General features: G+C 49.9%; 1 protein-coding gene across 1 annotated transcript in view; it reads right to left on the reverse strand.

Moving 5' to 3' along the window:
* NAA25 (N-alpha-acetyltransferase 25, NatB auxiliary subunit) overlaps positions 1-20,727 on the reverse strand; it is a 142,300-nt gene that overhangs the window by 84,953 nt on the left and 36,620 nt on the right. The window contains exons 2-6 of the mRNA XM_075323880.1: positions 18,961-19,046; positions 18,705-18,843; positions 16,936-17,054; positions 8,079-8,153; positions 6,830-6,937 (exon numbers count right to left, since the gene is read on the reverse strand). Of these exons, the coding sequence (XP_075179995.1) occupies positions 6,830-6,937; positions 8,079-8,153; positions 16,936-17,054; positions 18,705-18,843; positions 18,961-19,046 (527 nt within the window). The remainder of the gene's footprint in view (positions 1-6,829; positions 6,938-8,078; positions 8,154-16,935; positions 17,055-18,704; positions 18,844-18,960; positions 19,047-20,727) is intronic.

The following is a 20,727-nucleotide window of genomic DNA, read 5'->3' on the forward strand; positions in this document are numbered from 1 at the left end:
AGAGTTGAGGGACAGTCCTAGCTGCAGACCGGACTGTAGAAAAGAAAGAAGGGTCGGCAAGGAGAATGGCCAAGGAGAATGGCCGGAAGAGCGACACCAGGACAGGAAAATTTTCCAAGTCCTGTGATAGATCTTAGCGGAGGAAGACTTGCGCGCCCGAGTTCTAGTGGAGATGACTTCAGGAGGAATACCAAAAGCCATCAAAATCCAGGACTCAAGAGCCACGCCATCAATTTGAGAGCCGCAGAATTCGGGCGGAAAAACGGACCTTGCGAGAGTAGGTCTGGACGATCCGGGAGATGCCACGGCATCTCTACGGACAGTTGGAGCAGGTCCGGATACCAAGCTCGCCTGGGCCAGTCCGGTGCAATGAGGATGACTCGACGGGCCTCCATTCTGATGTTGCGCAGGACTCTGGGCAAGAGAGCTAGAGGGGGAAACACGTAGGACAGACGAAACTGGGACCAGTCTTGAACCAGAGCGTCCGCGGCGAAGGCCTGAGGATCGTGGGAGCGAGCCACGTAAACAGGAACCTTGTTGTTGTGACTGGATGCCATTAGGTCCACGTCCGGAGTGCCCCATTTGCGGCAGATCGACTGAAACACTGCCGGGTGCAGGGACCACTCGCCACCGTCCACGCTTTGACGGCTGAGATAATCTGCCTCCCAGTTGTCCACGCCTGGGATGTGGACTGCGGATATGGTGGACCTGGAGTCCTCCGCCCATTGAAGAATGCGTTGTACCTCCATCATTGCCAGGCGGCTGCGTGTCCCGCCTTGATGATTGATGTAGGCAACCGCTGTCGCGTTGTCTGACTGGACTCGAATGTGCCTGCCCGCTAGCAGATGGTGAAATGATAGGAGAGCTAGAAGCACGGCTCTGGTTTCCAGCACATTGATTGAAAGGGCTGACTCGGACGGAGTCCAAGTGCCCTGCGCTCTGTGGTGGAGACATACCGCTCCCCAGCCGGATAGACTGGCATCCGTGGTGAGAATCACCCAGGACGGGGCCAGGAAGGAGCGCCCTTGGGACAGGGAGAGGGGCCGAAGCCACCACTGAAGAGAGCTCCTGGTCCGTGGCGACAGAGCCACTAACTTGTGTAAGGAGGAAGGCCGCTTGTCCCAACAGCGGAGAATGTCCAGCTGCAGAGGGCGCAGATGGAACTGGGCAAAGGGAACAGCCTCCATGGACGCCACCATTTGACCCAGCACCTGCATCAGACGCCTGAGGGTATAACGGCGGGGCCTCAGGAGAGAGCGCACGGCCAGCTGGAGTGACAGCTGTTTAAGGGCAACTTCACGAGTGCCGGCAAAGTCTCGAACTGCATCCCTAGGTACGTGAGACTCTGGGTCAGAGTGGACTTGGGAAGATTGACAAACCACCCGAATTGGGCTAGAGTGGCGAGAGTGAGCGAGACACTCCGCTGACAGTCTGCGCTGGATGGAGCCTTGACTAGAAGGTCGTCCAGGTAAGGGAGCACTGCCAATCCCTGGAGGTGCAGAACCGCAATCACTGCTGCCATGACCTTGGTGAATACCCGAGGGGCCGTGGCTAACCCAAAGGGGAGAGCCACGAATTGGAAATTATCTTCTCCTATTGCAAAACGTAGCCAACGCTGGTGTGAAACTGCAATTGGCACATGTAGATAGGCATCTCTGATGTCGATGGACGCCAGGAAATCCCCTTGGGTCATTGAGGCAATGACTGATCGCAGAGACTCTATGCGAAAGTGCCGCACCCGAACATGCTTGTTGAGAAGCTTGAGATCCAGGATGGGCCGGAAGGTACCGTCCTTTTTGGGAACTAGGAAGAGGTTTGAGTAGAAACCTCTGAACCATTCCCGGGCGGGAACTGGTACAATTACTCCGTTGGCCTGCAAGGCTGCCACGGCCTGTGAGAAGGCGGCGGCCTTGGAGCAGGGGGGAGTTGAGAGAAAAAAAATCTGTTTGGCGGGCTGGAAGAGAATTCTATCCTGTAGCCGTGGGAGATGATATCTCTCACCCACTGATCGGAGACTTGTTGAAACCAAGCATCGCCAAAGTGGGAGAGCCTGCCACCGACTAAGGACGTTGCCGGAGCAGGCAGAGAGTCACGAGGAGGCTGCCTTAGTGGCAGCACCTCCTGCGGTCTTCTGTGGACGCGCTCTTGAGCGCCAGCTGGATTTCTGATCCTTAGCTGAGTTAGCGGACGAGGCGGAGGGCTTAGAGGACGACCAGTTGGAGGAACGAAAGGAGCGAAACCTCGACTGATTCCTACCCTGGGCAGGTTTCCTGGTTTTGGTTTGTGGCATGGAAGTACTCTTCCCGCCAGTAGCTTCTTTAATAATTTCATCCAGCTGTTCACTGAACAGCCGGGACCCAGCAAAAGGGAGCCCAGCAAGGTACTTCTTTGAAGAAGCATCTGCCTTCCACTCTCGAAGCCACAAGATCCTGCGGATAACGAGGGAATTAGCCTAAGCCACCGCAGTGCGGTGAGAAGCCTCTAGCATGGCAGACATGGCATAAGATGAAAAAGCTGAAGCTTGAGAAGTTAAGGCAACCATCTCGGGCATAGATTCCCTGGTGAGGGAATGCATCTCCTCTAGAGAAGCAGAGATGGCTTTGAGAGCCCACACTGCTGCAAAAGTTGGGGAAAACGCGGCCCCTGCCGCTTCATACACGGATTTGGCCAGAAGGTCAATCTGACGGTCAGTGGAATCCTTAAGGGAGGTGCCATCAGCCACCGAGACAACGGTCCGGGCTGAGAGTCTAGACACCGGAGGGTCTACCTTTGGGGAGTGAGCCCACTCCTTGACCACCTCAGGTGGAAAGGGAAAACGGTCATCAGAACCACGCTTTGGGAAGCGTTTGTCAGGACAGGCCCTGGGTTTGGTCACAGCGGTCTGAAAACTGGAGTGGTTAAAGAACACACTCTTTACTCTCTTAGGCGAGGTAAACTGGTGCTTTTCTGCCAGAGAGGGTTGCTCCTCTGATACTGGCGGATTGAGATCCAGTACAGAATTAATGGAAGCAATCAAGTCACTAAGATCTGAGTCACCCTCGGAAAGATCAATGGGGTACATGGAGTTAGCCTCCGAGCCCCCTGTAAAGGCATCCTCCTCATCCTGCGAGTCAGCTCTTGAATCAGAGCCGCGGGATGAGGAGGGAGAGGAAACCCTGCGCCTCCTCTTAGGAGGACGGGGTCTGGGCCCTGATGATGAATCCTCTGTGAGCTCCGGTGGACGGAGGTCAGATGATAGAGATCCTAAGGGACCCTTAGCAGTAGAGGCACCCTGTGAAGGGGGCTGATGCATATTCAAAGTCCTGGACAGAAGTCCCATGGACTCAGCAAAAGACTGGGAGATAGACCTAGAAAAGGATTCTACCCAGGCCGGGGGTTCAGCAACAGGTGCAGAAGCAGCCTGAGAGACCACTGGGGGTGAGACTCCAGGCTGTGGCACCGCCAAGTTAGAGCAGACATAACAATGTGGATAGGTGCTCGGTTCAGGCAGCAGGAGCTTACATGCAGCGCATACAGTATAAAGCTTTGGAGCCTTGCTCCTCGTGTGAGACATGATGCTGGAGTAGGGACTCTACAAAGAGAATGAACCCCAGGGAGTATATACAGAGGTCCACAACCAGAGACCGGTTGTGGCTTACCAGACCGCTGGAAGCAGAGTTGTGTGCCCTCCAGATCCCGAAGCCCGGACCCCCAATGCACAGCACCTCAGCAGGGATGCAGAGTGCAGGCCAGCGCAGAGTGAACCCTGTCTGAGAAAATGGCCGCCGGAGCGAAGAGAGGGGGCGGGACTTGGGGGCGTTCCTGTAGGAAAGCGGGATCTGGAGGGCCATAGAGACCTGCAGGGGAGGAGACACGCACAGCAGTGGGGAGTGTCCCTCCCCTGTGCAGGACGGCCGCCGGGAGGAGCCGTGCCTGTCCCTCTGCATGAGTGACATGCGAGGGCAGTGAACAGAAACTAGGCCTCCGGCAAAGCCGGGGCCTAAATTTGAGCGGCGAAGCCGACGCGCAGGCGCCATCGGCGCGGTTCTTGGGCGAAAGCTAGAGAACCCGCCGGAAATGCCAAAATAAATACAGTAAGCACACTCTCCCCATACAATAAAGCACAGGGACCCCCAACATATAAACGTCTCAGGTACTTAGCTGCTGAGACGCAGGGCCAGGTCCCTGGGGATGAGTGCTCCGGTCCAGCAGGGTCCTAAAGGGCTGCGGATGGAGACCGGTCTCCTGCCAGGCATGGAGACCGCGCTGGCTCCCACTTCAATCCAGAGCCCAGGAGGGATGGTGAAGGAGCACGGCATGTAAGGCTCCAGCCTTGGAAATCAACCTTACAACACCACCGACACAGTGGGGTGAGAAGGGACATGCCGTGGGTCCAGACGTGGACCCGCACTTCTTCAATCTCATTCCAAAAAGGAAAAAAATCATATGAGAATGCATGTGTGGATGTATGTCCTCCTGAACACAAAGCGATAAACTGGCTGGGACTGGCTCACCAGGGGGTGTATAAGCTCAGAGGGAGGAGCTACACTTTTAGGTGTAGTACTTTGTGTGTCCTCCGGAGGCAGAAGCTAAACACCCATGGTCTGGGTCTCCCAATACGGAACTATAAGAAAAAGAATTTACGGTAAGTAACAAAATTCTCTTTTTTCGTTGCATCCGTTGCATAGGTTTTTGAGCCGGATTGTGCCGCTCAGCACAAACCGGATGTGTGAAAGCAGCCTTAGAGAAACATAGCTGATTTCTTTTAAAATCTCCGGAGGCAGAAGCTAAACAGCCAAGGTCTGGGTCTCCCAAAGGAACGATAAAGAAAAAAAAAATGTAATAACTAAAAAATGTAAAGTATTAATGTTTTGCTTAAACATTTTGTTTTTAATTGAGAAAAATATTAAAAAAAAAATTTAAACGTTTGATATTTTCCACTCAAACACTAGGGTGAGTAGCTGCTGAAATTCTGCAGTAGAGCTACTGTAGAACTAGCTCACATTACAGCTGCAGTAAAAGTGGGTAGAATCTGCTCTCCTGTGTGTGATGTCACAGCTCCCCCTCACTGTCTAGGCGTTTCCAAAAGGATAAGAGAATGAAGTTTAGGAACACAGTGTGGAGCCATTTTGTTGGTGACCGAAAAGTGATTCTAATCCCTAAACTGTCACTAAGGACAGCTGGCATAGTACCCCACTGTATCCCGCCCACATATACTGTGCTGCCAGCCAGGATGGTAGGTCCGAGGTGACATGCTGAGAGGAGGGGTGATCTGAAGCCTGAGCGGCACTGCACTACAGATGTCACGCCGCGATCACCACTTCCAGCCGCATGCACTCACTTCAGACCTGCGCCCGCGCCAGCCTGTCCTGTCAGCCTGGTGTCTGTTCCTCTTGTCAGCAATTACAGCACAGAGGAGCGGAGACCCAAGGTCAGCACATGCGGGCAGGGGTGTGGGAGCGGCGGAGTGGGGGGTGGTGAACGGCGGGGGAAGGGGGTGGTGAACGGCGGGGGAAGGGGGTGGTGAACGGCGGGGGAAGGGGGGTGGTGAACGGCGGGGGAAGGGGGTGGTGAACGGCGGGGGAAGGGGGTGGTGAACGGCGGGGGAAGGGGGTGGTGAACGGCGGGGAAGGGGGTGGTGAACGGCGGGGAAGGGGGTGGTGAACGGCGGGGAAGGGGGTGGTGAACGGCGGGGAAGGGGGGTGGTGAACGGCGGGGAAGGGGGGTGGTGAACGGCGGGGAAGGGGGGTGGTGAACGGCGGGGAAGGGGGATGGTGAACGGCGGGGAAGGGGGGTGGTGAACGGCGGGGAAGGGGGTGGTGAACGGCGGAGTGGGAGGTGAAAGGCAGAGTGAGGGGTGGTGAGCGGTATGGTGTGGAGCAGCACGCCAGGCTCAGTTACTGTGCAATCACCACTGCCCGGCACCGGTACTTACCCAATTCCGCGAGTGACAGGGGGAAAGTGCAGCACACGCTGTGAGCTCCACAAAGATGGCGGCGATCTCCTCCCTCTGCTGTAATCTGGACAGCCCAGGGGGCATGTCTAGTTCACAGCAGCAAGCTCTGTGTTAGAAAATAGGGTCACAGCCCGACAATCATAATCAATTCAGAGGGCTGCCATAAAGGAGTGTCGTTACACACAGCAGATCCAAGATGGCAGCGGACAGTGTTTCAGTAAAAATAGAACAATAATTAAACAGCGAGTTTAAATTTGTATTAAAAATACTTGATTTCATAATCACTATTATTAATACAAAAATAAAAACGCGACACCTTACCTTTAAGTGCCTTTTCATTTTTTTCCTAAATCGTTTTTTTTCTTTATTATTAAAAAGGTTGAAGGTCCAAATCCTGTTTTTGTCCCCACACTATCAATTCTTGCTTAGGGAGTCTACAGATTTAATACTAAAAACAACTATATGTGGCGCCAACATATTCCACAACACTTTACAATTAAGTACTGTCATAAGAACATTACATGGACCCAAATATATATTTAAAAACTGCAAATATTCAGAATGATCATAGGAAAGCCATTTTGGGAACCGTGTAATGCTTTTTATTCCGGTGATGGAGATGCAAGGAATTTATACACTTTCTCTGGGGTGCGCCCATATTCTAACCATTAGCTGGGGTCTGCAGATGCAGGACATTGTGTGATCGAGGGATCCCCTATAGATGAATGTTTAAGGCAGACATCCCCTAGGTCAAGACCAGTATTTGTCTAGTCTGAACCACCATGTACAGAATCATAGGTTTTGCAGAACATGAAAAAATAATTGCTGGTGCTCCTGCTGCTGTACTCTAGCACAATGAAATATTACTAATGATCTCTATATGCAACTTCTTACTTCAGCCTCTGCTTCAATCTTATCCTCCTTCACCATTTTTTCAACCATTCTTTCGGCCAGAGGTAAAAACATTGTTTTAGAAAGTTTTTCATCTTGTGCTGAAATAGACTGGAGATACAAATATATATTAGGTTAAAGGATGCTCTAAATGTCATCACTGGATAAAGAACCTGCTAACTTATACCCATGACATATGGCATGAAGCCCCCTCAGATCTATTCAATGGTCAAGAGGCAGACCGCACATAAGGACATTATCATTATTGCATGGTAACAGCGGATCTTACTGAACGGAAACCTCCAGGAGACCGATCCCCTTATATATCTGCCACTTATGAATAGGTCTGATTCTATGCTACAAAAACCCTTTCAAACGTCCGATTTTGTCGTATTCTCGCATGTGTTCCATCCATATATTTTTCACTGATGGGTGCATATTTTATGATTGAAAAAACACGGCTGGAGCACATACGAGAAAATTGGAAGTTTGGAAGGGTTTTAGTAGCGTAAAAGCAGACCTAGTCATAAATGGACTAAGTAAAATAAGCATATTTCCCTAAAGATCCTCCGTTTCAATTCAATGACAATGGTTGGGTGGCTGTTCACGTTTTTCATTCACTAGACCAATTCGCTGAATACAAAAAAACACCACACTTGTCTAATTTTGAGAAGATTTACAGAATACTGTAAAATCATCCATTCAAGTGAATGTCCATTAATATTGATCATTTTTATCTCATGCAAAAAAAATAAAAGTGGAGGTGTCAATTCATTTTGACTTCACAAATGTGAAACAAGTTGACTCATTCTGAACGTTCTCAAAGCCGTACACCGGAAAATGAAGTGAAGCAATTCTAAGGATACTGTCGCCACAGATTACTGGTGAAGCAATCAGCACACAGATCATGAGCAACTAAGGCCCGTTTCACACATCAGGCATTTCGCCGGATCCGGCACGCATGCAGTACATTTACAGTGGAAGCACGACATAATGCGGTTGTGAGCTTCATGCACAATTGCATTTGTCCGCATGGTGTCGCGCTTCTACTGTAAAATTAATGTACTGTACTGCATGCGTGCCCGATATGTGAAACGGGCCGAACACTGCAGAAAATATCATGCTACGATGCAGGTGATACGCTGTGATACAGCGATATCACCAACACTGCATCATCATGTCATACTTACACAAAAGGATAAAACATTCGAATCTGCCACAAGTCACAATTTCATGCGTGTTCAATGCCTACCTGCATAATTAAACTCATCACAGACCAGAAATAATACGGGTTTTTTGGAACAATTTTGTAAAGCGCCATCCCAGCCTGTAAAACAAAACATGACATGACAATACTTAGGTACTCCATGACTACAAGGCAAAATGTCACTCAAAAGAAGTATCCACTTGACTATTCCCTAGAAGCAAAACACTTAAAAGGGATTGTGACCAGGTTTTTGCTCCTCCATTAAGCTGTTTGCTGTCATTTTGATAAAATTAAGTTTTTTTCTGCTGCAGATCTAGCAGTTAGGCCGGAGTCACACTTGCGAGAGACTCGCGCAAGTCTCGCATCACATCACCCGGCACAGCTGCACACTCTCCTGACTGGAGCATCTCAGCTGCATAGAAATACATGCAGCCGACCCGCTCCTGTCAGCAGAGCATGTGGCCGTGCCAGGTGATGTGCTGCCAGACTTGCGCGAGTCTCTCGCAAGTGTGACTCCAGCCTTATCCAAAGCTCATGAATATGCTGGACTACCTGCAGCACGCCAAGAAGTCCTCTAATGATAAAAAAGAGAATTTTGTTTACTTACCGTAAATTCTTTTTCTTATAGTTCCGTCATGGGAGACCCAGACCATGGGTGTATAGCTACTGCCCCCGGAGGACACACAAAGTTACTACACTCAAAAACGTGTAGCTCCTCCCTCCTAGCATATACACCCCCTGCTAGCCAGATCTAGCCAGTTTAGTGCAAAAGCTGAAGGAGGACATCCACCCACAAGAAGAGACAGAGTAAAACCCGGAAGAACCGGAACCTCTGTCTACAACAATAACAGCCGGTGAAGACACTCGGAACAAGAAACCTGCCAACAGGCATAGGGAGGGTGCTGGGTCTCCCATGACGGAACTATAAGAAAAAGAATTTACGGTAAGTAAACAAAATTCTCTTTTTCTTTATCGTTCCTATGGGAGACCCAGACCATGGGACGTTCCAAAGCAGTCCATGGGTGGGAATAAACAGACAACTGAGAAGCAGGCAAACCTAACTTCACAAATGGGCGACAGACGCCGGAAAAATGCGTCTGTCCAAGCTCACGTCTGCCAAAGCATGGGCATGCCTTGGGAGTGCTTCGAAAAAGCATGCAGACTAATTTGAGCTGCAGTCTGACAGACCTACTGAGCCGCAACCTGGTGCCTGAAAGCCCAAAAATAAAGGCGCCGACAGGTCTGACCAAATGTGCCCCGATCCCCAGCGGGGAAGGCACCTGAGTACACTCATAGGTCTCGGAAATGGCCGACCTAGGCCAACATCAGGGTCAGCTTAGATGCCGAGAGACCATTACGCTGACGACCAGTCAGCACTAGAGAGGTGCACCGCCTAATAACGGCGGTGCGAGACACATAGATCCGGAGCGCCCGCACCAGATCCAGGATATGCAACGTTTCCTCAAGCGATGAACAGGAGCCGGACAAAAGGAAGGCAGGAAAATTTCCCCGGATAAGGTGGAGGCAGAAACCACCTAGGGAAAAAAGTCCGGAGTCGGACGAAGACCACCTTGTCTTGATGCAAAAGACCAAAAAAGGGGGACGACTCCGAGAGAGTGCAGCCAGAACTCTCAGGCGGGAAATTATAGCCACTAGAAGGTGTACCTTTCTGTGAAAGATGAAACAACGGAACCTCCCCAAGAGGCGCAAAGGGGGGTTTCCGGGAACCGGGAGGACCGGATTAAGGTCCCAGGTCTCCATAGGCCGCCGGAAAAGCGGAATGATGTGAGATGCGCCCTTAAAGGAGCGCACCGGAGCCAGCCGGACGATACGCCGCTGGCACATACTGACAGGGCTGAGACCTGTCCCTTAATGAGGGATAGTCCTAGCTGGAGACCGGACTGCGGAAAGGACAGGAGGGTCGGCTAGGCCAAAAAGGTCAAAGGACACTTTGGAGCTCGAGTCAAGGCAGAGATGACTTCGGGAAGGATATCAGAAGTCACTAAGATCCAGGACTCAAGAGCTATGCCGTTATTCTGAGATCCAGAATTGTGACGGGAAAAACGGACCTTTTGGGAAAAGGTCTGAACGGTCCGGAAGATGCCATGGCAACCCAACGGACAGAAGGAGCAGGTCAGAGGACCAAGCCCGCTTGAGTCAGTCTGGAAGAATGACTCGACGGCCCCCTTTACCGATCCTGCGCAGGACTCTGGACAAGGGGTAGAGGGGGGATTGTGGACCGCGGTTGGACAGCTGAAATAGCCTGCCTCGTAGTTTTCACATCTAGGATGTGGACTGCAGATACAGTGGACTAGGAGTCCCTTGTCCACTGAAGAATGTTGAGCCGCCAAGATTGCCAGGCGGCTGAGCGTCCCGCCCTGGAAGCTGAAATAGGAAAACGCTGTCTCGTTGTCCGACTGGACTCGAATGTGCCTAGCCGCCCACAGATGGTGAAGGCTTGGCGAGCCAGAAATACAGCAGTGATTTCCAGCACATTGATCCAGAGGGCTGATTCGGACAGAGTCCAAGCGCCCTGCGCTCCACGGTGGAGATATCCTGCTCCCCAGGCGGATAGGCTAGTATCCTGGTGAGGATCACCCGGGACGGGCCAGAGAGGAGCGCCCCTGAGACAGAGTGGCCGAAGCCACCACTGAAACTAGCCTCTGGTCAGTGGCGAAGCCACCACCCCGTGGGAGGATTGAGTTCGCTTGTACAGCGGAAAACATCCAGTCTCAGAGGACGCAGGGGAAACTGGGCAAGGAACCGCTTCCATTGACGTCCCTGGTTCGAAGTCAGAGTGGACTTTGACAGAAAGACAAGCCACCCGCATAAGTCAGAGTGGCGAGAGTGAGCGAAGCACTCTGCTAAGGGTGAGCACTGGATGAAGCCCCAACAAGAAGGCTGACCAGGGCAAAAGATCACTGCCAAACCCTAGGGGGGCAGGACCGTAATCACAGCTGCCTGGATGATAATACTTGAGGGGCCTTGGCTAATCCCAAGGGAAGAGCCACGAATTGGACCACTCCGATTGTCAAAACGTAGTCAACGCTGGTGAGAAACTGCGATTGACTCCTGCCGATAGGCAGCTCTGATGCCGATGGCTGCTAAGGAATCTCCTTGGGCTCTTGATTGATCCAGTGAGAAAAACACACGGAACAAAACCGAGACTCCTGTGAAAACGCCCCACCTGGCTATGCTTGAAAAGCTAAGGATCCAGGTCGGAAGGCACCGCCCTCATCGGGGACTAGGAATAGATTTAAGCAAAAATCTCAGAACCGTTCCCAGTCGGGAAGCGGTACAATTACTCCATTGGCCAGCAAGAAATGCCACAGCCTGTGAGAAGGCGGCGGCCTTGGAGCCGGGAGGAGTTGACAGAAAAAATCTGTTTGGCGGGTGGACAGAAGTCCATCCTGTAGCCAAGGGAGATATAATCTCGCCCCCACTTAACGGAGACGTGTTAGAACCCTACGTCGCCAAGTGGAGAGAGCCTGCCACCGACCAAGGAGGTTGTTGGCGTGGCTAAATAGCTCGGAGGAAGCTGACTCAGTGACAGCATCTCCTGCGGTCTTCTGAAGACGCAGCTTCGAGCCATTTGGTTCCATGAACCTAGGCTGAGCTAGAGGACGATCAGATGGAGGAACGGAAACCATCGAAACCTCAACTGATTCCTGCCCTGGACAGGTTCCCTGGTTTAGGTTTGTGGCGAGGAAGAACACTCCCCGCCAAGAGCTCCTTAATTTCACTTAGCTTGGTTCCGGGGAAACTGGTCCCACCAAGGGGGAGCCCAGCCAGGAACCTCCATAGAGGCATCTGCCTTCCAATTCCGAAGCCACAGGAGCCTGCGGATAGCGAGGAAGGTAGCCCAGACCACCGCCGTGCAGCGTCCAGCATGGCAGACCTGGCAGAGGATGAAAAGACTGAAGTCTGGAAGTTCAGGGAACCGTTTTGGGCATGTGAGAGAATGCATCTCCTCCAGAGAAGCAGAGAAGGTACAAAAAAAAAACCGCACTGCTGTAAGCTGAGGAGAAAGAAGCTCCTGCCGTCCCCATACCGACTTGGCCCAAAGGACAACCGGGCGGACCGCAGAACCTTAAGTGAGGAGCCATCAGCCACTGACATAACGGTCCGGGCTGAGCCACCTGAAGTGAATGAGCCCACTTCTTGACCACCATTGGTGGACAGGGGAAACACAGTCCTCCGAAACACGCTTCGGGGAAGCTCAGAGCGGATTGAGGTCCAGTACAAAATTAATGTACGGTAGAATCCTATAGAGGTGCCGTCAGCCACTGATACAACTAACCGGGCAGTCTAGACCGGAGTGGCTACCCTCTCTGATGGGAGGGGGAGACAGGCAGCAGAACCCCGCTGTGGGGTCTGCAGGATAGGCTGTGGGCTTGGACGCAGCGGGCTGAAAACTGGAGTGGTTAAGTAACACACTCCTTGACCTGCTAAAGGTAAACTGTGCCTTTCTGCCAGCGGGGAATACTCCCCTGATCAGGCGGACACAAGAATAATGGACGCAAGCCATCATTCGCATCTGCGTCACCTACGGACGGATCAATGTACATAAAGTAGCGTCCGTGTCTGTGGTAGAGACATCTTCCTCGTCCGGTGAATCAGCTCGTAATCGGAGCTGCGGGACGGGGAGGACAGGGGACCCTGCGTCTCCCTGTCAGGAGAACGGGGTCTGAGCCCAGAAGGAGAGTCCCTTGTGAGCTTAGCCGAGCGAGCAGAGAACGCCCTGAGAAGGGGGCTGGCATGCTCAGCAGATGCCGGGACAGCCGACCCCTGGAAATAGGATTCCCATGGGGGTCAGCCACCGAAACCGGAGCAGCTGGAGGGACCATTAATGAGCCCCTATGCTGAGGGGCCACAGTGGTTAGGAGCTCGGTATAGCCGTACGAGACTACCTGCAGTGGATAATAAAAAACAGCCTGCAGGCTCGCTCTGTGAGACATGCTGCAGAGGTGGGGGCTCTGTCTAGAATGCCTAGAAAACCCAAGACAGGGGTTCAGCCTGGGGAGACTCCCACCTAAGAACCATTACAGTGTGCCGGTTCAGGCAATATGAGGTTACATGCAGAACATGTAGTGTACAGCCTTGGAGCTTTGCTGCTAGAGTGAGACATGCTGCTGAGGAGGAGATTCTATGATAAAGAATTAACTCCTTCAGAATGCCTGAGAGTGTATAAAAAGTGCACAACCAGAGGTTGTGACTTATCAGGCCATATTATGAGTGCCCTCCGGATTCCAAACCTGGACCCTCAGCTAGTATTCCCTCCCTCTGCTGCAGAGCAGCCAGCGCCGACCAGTGTCTAAGACGCTGAGAAAATGGCGCCAGAGTGAGGGGGGGAGGCGGGGGTTAACCCAGGAGCGGGAATCGGAGGGCGAAGGAGATGTACAGGGGAGGGAATCATCTCCTCAAAGAGGAGCGTCCTCCCCTGTGCAGAGCGGCCGGCGGGCGGCTCTGCAGCGTCCCCCTGCATGCCTGACATGCAGGGGAACGAAACGAAACTAGGTCGCGGCTGAAGCCGAGGCCTAGAGTTATGCATGCGGCCGAAAATCAGGCATCGTCGGCGCGGTTCTCAGTAAAAACTGTGGAACCGGCCGGAAACACAGTAAACAAGGCAGCATTATCAAGCAATCACTGTCCCCCCCAATAAAAGTGCCCCACATTGCAGAAAGACCCTCTGAATAAGCGTCTCTATACTTAGCTTTGAGACGCAGGGTCCATTCCCTGTGGGGTGGGGGTCAGTGCTCCGTCCAGCAGGGTCCTGCACAAGGGCTGCGGATGGAGGCCGGTCTCCTGCAAGGCAGTGAGAACCGAGTTGGCTCCCACTTCAAACCAGAGCCCCTAAGGGATGTTGAAGGAGCGCGGCATGAAGGGCTCCTGCCCTGAAGTCAACCTTAACAGCACTGCCGCCAGGGGAGTGTGAAGGGACATGCCGGGGGTCCAGTGGACCCGCTTTTCTTCCAAATCTTTAGAAAAAATGAAAAATCAAAAAAAGGATGCATGTGTGTGTGTGGATCCTCCTGACACAAAGCAAGAAACTGGCTAGATCTGGCTAGCAGGGGGTGTATATGCTAGGAGGGAGGAGCTACACGTTTTTGAGTGTAGTAACTTTGTGTGTCCTCCGGGGGCAGTAGCTATACACCCATGGTCTGGGTCTCCCATAGGAACGATAAAGAAATCACTGTTTAATCAGCAGTAGATCAAAACTACACTAAGCGGCCCAGTAAGTGACATCACTGGAATCAGGGTCTCTGCCCCAACATTATGCTGCTCTCAGATTAGGTGGCAAAAACTTGGTGAAAAATGCTTTAAAATCACACAGGTCCTGATTCATCAAAGCTTTTACGCTAGAATTCTGGTATAAAATGCTTTGAAACGTTGCAAGCTTTTATTGCAACGCAAGGCTGAACAAAAAAATAAATAAATTGCAGTTTGCTATTTTCACACAAAAAAATTGAGCGGCAATGACAGTGGGCGGAGATTGAGAGCAATAGGGACGTGATGAAGCCCACTAAAATTCGTGACAAGCAGCAGCGGGGTTCCTTATTCCCAAAATCTTACTCCAGTACTAGTGTTGAGCGGGTAGTTAACTATTTGTACTCACTATGCTGTTAGCGAGTACTGTCCGCTACTCACATATTCGTTACCAGTAGTGGGCGCAATGTAAGTCAAATGGAAATACTCGGCAAGTTAGCGAGTAACCCGAAAGCCGTACTTTTCGTGCGAGCAGGTAATAGAACGGCTTTCAGGTTACTCGCTATTTAGCGAGTATTTTCCATTGAATTACACTGCGCCCGCTACTCGTAACGAATATGCTACTAGCGGACTGTACTCGCTAAGAGCATAACAGGTGCGAATAGTCAACTACTCGCTCAAAACTATCCAGTACCTGACTGTGGTGATGCGCACAACCCCTATGCACCTCATCTGGTTTATTAAGAATAATAATCAGGCGCCTCATGCTATGCCCCCCCCCCCCACCCCATCAATGCCATAGTAAAAGATAAAACAATCTCTATTGGCATGTATTCACTGAAGTATTGGAGGGTTTCTGTGAAAAATATGATTGGTTCATGCTGCACATGGTTTTTGGAGCATGAATCAAATGTTACAGGGAAAAGACAAAAAAAAAAACAAAAAACCCCCCCCTCCCCCCCCAACAAACTCATTAGGGTACAGCCATGTTTAAAAAATGTTACATTTTGTGGCACACAGTAATAGAAAATGTATTACTTGTTCTCCTCCTCTGAAGTATTGCCCGATAGGACAGCCATCCTCATAGATCAGGGATCCTGCTCTTAAAATGAAAAGGTGCATGTGACCAGCCATGTATATCAGCCTCCTGCTATTGATATACAGCTTCACATGTGCAGCGTTTTATTCTTTATTGGAAGCGACTGATGGACAGGTCTGGTCACATCCTCCATCCACTGCCATATGAGACCAGCAGAGCTGTGTGGTCAGGAGGAGAATCTGACTTGTATAATAGTAAGGCTAGGTTCACATTTCCGTTGTTTTGCATCAGTCACATGCATTGCTTGACGCATGTGACCGATGCGTTGTACAACGGATGACAAAGAAAAGAAATCATTGTCGGACACCGTTGTGTGCGGGGGCGGAGCCGTAGTGCTGAGGAAGTCAGTGCCGCGGGGACTGCAGGGCTGGGGACAAGCGAGTGTGTGTGTGTGTGTGTGTGTATATGAGTGTGTACACATGCGGAGTGCGTGAGGGGGCGGAGCACAGTGGGGAAGTGTCGGCCTCCTTGCACACGTATCCAGGTTAAATATCGGGTAACTAAAAGCAAACCACTTTTTGCTTGGTTACCCGATATTTATCTTGGATACCAGCGTACACCGCTTAGCGTTGGCTCCCTGCACCCGTAACCACTGTAAATAATCGGGTAACTAACCAAAGCGCATTGCTTGGTTACCCGATGTGCATCCTGGTTACGTGTGCAAGGAGCCAGAGAGAGCATGCGCAGCAAAATCCTACGGATTGCGCTGCTCAAAAAACGTTACAGGTTTTGTTGCTCCCACCCGGCGGTCAGTTAAAAAACGACTGACCGCGACGCAGCGGATGCAACGCAGCATCATCAGTCGCAATCAGTCACTAATAGAAGTCTATGGGGAAAAACTAGATTCCTGCAAAATATTTTGCAGGATACCGTAATTCCTCAAGGCGACGGATTGTGACTGATGCAAAACAACAGAAGTGTGAACTTAGCCAAACACAATCCAGCGAAAAAAAACTGATCAGTTGCATCAGTTTTTTCCATAAGTTCCTTCAGTTTTTTTGACGGATCTGTTGTGATACGGAGCATGCTCAGTTAAAAAAAAAAAAAAAAAAAAAAAAAAAAACGGATCCGGTGGCCGTATCTGTTTTTTTGCCGCATTACACCAGATCTGTCGTCCATAGGCTTCCTTTCTAAAACACGCCGTACGGCGCCGGATCCGGCGCAATACGGTTTTTCGCCGGAGCCAAAAACAGTTCCCCTCAGCGTTCCATCGGCTGCCGGACAAGCAAATTTTGCCACATATGCGGCAAAAGCCGGATGGAACGCAAAGCAATCTGGCGCTAATAGAAGTCTATGGGGGGGGGAGGATCCGGCAGCAACAGACGCCGGATCCGTTTTTTCAGGTTTTTGCCGGATTGTGCCTGATGGCAAAAACTGAGGTGTGAAAGCAGCCTAAGTGCCATGAAATCGTGTCTGCAGCACATCTATTAAATTATTATTATTAAATTAATAGAAGTGGAGACCTTGTGTAACAGTCGCCCTGGCCTTAGAAATGTTCTGCATGAACGATGCACTCTCTAAAAGAGCTGATGCAATGCCAGTCAGTGATTATAATGACCGATTACAGAAGAGACGAGCACAGACAGATTTCCATACCTGCTGCATCTTCTTGTACTCCCCTACTCTGGCATAAGCCATAAAGAGGTGAGAGTGGTATTCTTCACTGCTTGGGACTTTTCTTACAGCCGCCTCATACAATTTAGTAACCAGTTCCGCTAAAATACAAGTGGAAAAAAGTTAATTAAGCATAAAATAAATCAGATTATAGTAGTTTATGGTATGAAGTCTTCATGTACAAGCGAACAGGACTGATGAGCAGGCGGTATTAACATCAAAAGGAAAGACGCTGAGCAGAGGTTTATTGTGACAACTGCACAGAAGCCGGCGGCACAGGCCGAGGCAGCCAGGAAAAATATGGTGTGAGAGAAGCATAAAATCCTCCAGTCCTCAATGAATTCCATTATACTCTGGTACTCGCTTCGCACACATCCGAGCATCAACTGCTCTTAAGGAGTACCAAGCCTCCGAGCATGGTAGAGCTCGATCACTAGATTTTTGTTTTCTATCCTTCATAGGTTTCCCCAGTTTGATTACAAACTGCGCTACACTCTTCTTCCTCAGGGGCAGGCCTCTCTGCATCAAATCAGCTTTTTTTGTCCAAAAATACTGCATCCATTATGCATTGTTTCTGCAGCGATTTGACACACACATGTGCTGTCAAATCGCTGCAGATTATTCAGCAGGTACATGTGCATGAGCCCTTAGAGGCGTTGCTGAACCTGCAGAGGGCGAGTATAGCTAAGTGTTATTTTTCCAGTAGAGAAGTCTACTGAAAAATTGTAAAAAAATAAAATATACATTAAAGAGGAGTTATCAGGGGTTTTTTTTTCTCTATGGGGCTAAGCACTTATTGTCATGTAGTTGCTAACTACCTGCCCGTTCTGCCCGGTGACAATCTTGTTCAGGTCTGGGTTGGCCACGGACCGCTCCCGGCAGCAACTCTCCTGCTTCTTTTGACATCATGTCGATAGAAAAGGAGCTGTTCAGTTTACAGGGCGTCACTGCCAAGATCACTGATAACTGACAGCTGGCGCTCCGCTACCTGTCAGCAGGACTATGGCAGTGACATCCAAGTCAACAGAGCAGAAGAGAATGAACTGATCTGTTACATGAAGTCAAAGGAAGCAGGAGAATCGCTGCATCGCACAACAGGCAGGTAGTTAGCAACTATCAGTAGCTTAGTTCTGGCTCCATAGGCAAAACAAGAATCCCAGATAACCACCTTTAAATATTTTGTTATTGTAGTAGGCATGGATATAAATATTTTATTTTTTTTTTTAAAGGGAATCTGTCACCAGGTTTTTACCACCTAATCTGAGCGCAGCATAATGTAGGGGCAGAGAAGAGGATTCCAGTGATGTACCACTTACTGACCTGCTTGCTGTAGTTTTGACTTTTTTATCAATAGAAGATTTTATCTGGAGGACTAGTAAAGTTGCTGTCATGTAAACCTCTATATTGATGAACTCTTTATAACCCCAATTCTGCCTATGCACAGTGTACAGAGAAAGCTGCCAATCAGTGGTATGGTCAGGGTTATGCAGAGCTCAGCATTCACAGAACGGCTAGATCTGCAGCAGATCAAACAGGGAACTTAGATAAAAAAATACAACATGCAGCCGAGTAAGTGACATCACTGGAATCTGTCTCTACTCTACGTCATACTTCTCTCAGATGGACTAAAAAAAACCTGGTGACCCTTTAATAAAATAACAGTGACAAGAAGTGTTACAAAAAATACCCCAAAAACAAAGCAGAATGAGCCCTACCACCCTCTCACCAATCTCACAACATTACGCCCTTACGTCTGTGCATTTCCCTGTACAGGATGGTTAGCGCCTGCAGAGAGTTGTCATCCGTAGGCTCCAGAGCCGCTACCTCTTGGGCAAGCACAAACGCCTCTTCCTGCTTGCCCGTTCGCTGTAATCCAATTGCTTTGAGGACCTAAGAGAAAATTGGAGATCAAATTTGATCTTTCATTAATTCCAAAACATATTACTATTAATCACTGGTCCTATCTGTCTGCAGTTACAGGGTGACAGAAGAAGAAACTGCCCGTACCTTGGCGCAGTGCAAGTCTTTATGCTTCTTAAGCAGCTTTTCAGCCTGCTGGATTGCCATCTTGTTGTTCCCATTGTCCAGGTAATCTAGAACAGAAAAGCAGTTTTATTCATTTATTGTTAACCGTTTTACAGGCGGGACAGCCGTACAAGCAGAGGGCAGCAGATGGCACTACTGCTAGGACCCTCCTCAATCTGCGAAAAGAAACGCAATGTCCGGCTTGTTTTAGCCCTCACACTTTTAGGGCATGTGCACACAATGCAGTTTTCTTTCTCCAGTGAAAAACGCACTTTCTGGCAAATAAAAATGCATGCGTTTTTGCCCCTGCATTTTTATTTTTTTTTTTAACATTGTCAATGGCAAAACGCAGGGAAAAACTCAAAGAAGTGACATACTGCTTCTTATTCTGCAACCAAAACTGCAGGCAAAAAAACAACAACATGCGCACAGCCTTTCAGATTTCTCATAGACTTTGCTGGGGAAGGTCATACATGCAGTTTAGGACGACAAACTACCCAAAACTGCTCCAAAAAAAAGCAGTGTGCACAAGGCCTTAAGTCCCTGAGACTGAAGCGCTTTCCATCTGCACAAACAACACTGCAGAAAATCGCTAGAGTAGAACACTTTATGCATAACTTCTGGACAATCAAGTATTACGGCCACAAGATGGCGTCATGGGACCAGAGAAGTGCCGGTACACAATGCTACGGGTGAGCAAATTACAGGGGATTTACACTTTAAGGCTGTTTTCACGCTACGTTTTTTTAGCATGCGTCATGAATACTGTTGAGCGGATCGGTTATAATCCGGGTCCGACGGATCCGGAATCCGCGGCTATGTAAATGAATGGGGATAGAGATCGAGAAAGAGAAAAAAAAAAATCCCGGATCGTGCACCCGGAATCCCGAGTACTGGTCGGACTCGGATCGGACTCTCGAGCCGTGCGGATCCGGATCTTGCCGATCCGGGTCCGCTCAACACTAGTCATGAACGTTTTTTTGCTGCAAAAGTGGATCCTGTTTTTGCAAAGAAAAACGCATGTGTTATTTTGCAGGATCCTGTCACTTTAAGTTTATGGCCGGGCATTGGAGTCTTGTGATCGGGAGTGAGGGGAACTGAACACTGGGAGCCGACATCTGACAGTTGTGGAGGCTCGTAACCAAGGTAAATCTCGGGTTACTTGCTTGGATACCCGATATTTACATTGGTTAGGAGCGTCTGCAGCTGCTAGGAGCCAGCTCCCTGCACACGTAACCAAGATAAACATCGGGTAACTAAGACCGCGGTTACCCGATGTTAACCTTGGTTACGAGCGTCCTCCGCACTCAGGCGGGGGAGAGAGGGAGGGGGAGAGAGAGAGACTGATCACGTGAGACTGGTTTCTGGGCATGCTCAGTAGAGCAAGCAGGATCCTGTCTATCAGTATGCCAGCGTTCACATGTGTTTGCGTGCAGTATAGTCAGGATCCAGCAATTTGCAGTATTTGAACGCAGCTCAAAAACGCTACAAGTAGCGTTTTTGAAAAATGTTAAAAAACTGCAAGTCGCTGGATCCTCACTATAACGCACGCAAACACAGGTGAACGCATGTTGACGCGAGTCCATTGCAAATGCATTGAAATGAAAACGCATTTGCACTGGATACGTTTTTGCATTAAAAAACCGTTCATGACGGATGTTAAAAAAAAACGTAGTGTGAAAGCAGCCTAAGTTCCACTCCAGTGCTGACAAACAAAAAAAAAAAAACAAAACACCAAACTGCTTGAGT

The sequence above is a fragment of the Anomaloglossus baeobatrachus genome, chromosome 1 (assembly GCF_048569485.1).
Source record: "Anomaloglossus baeobatrachus isolate aAnoBae1 chromosome 1, aAnoBae1.hap1, whole genome shotgun sequence".
Lineage (NCBI taxonomy): Eukaryota > Metazoa > Chordata > Amphibia > Anura > Aromobatidae > Anomaloglossus > Anomaloglossus baeobatrachus.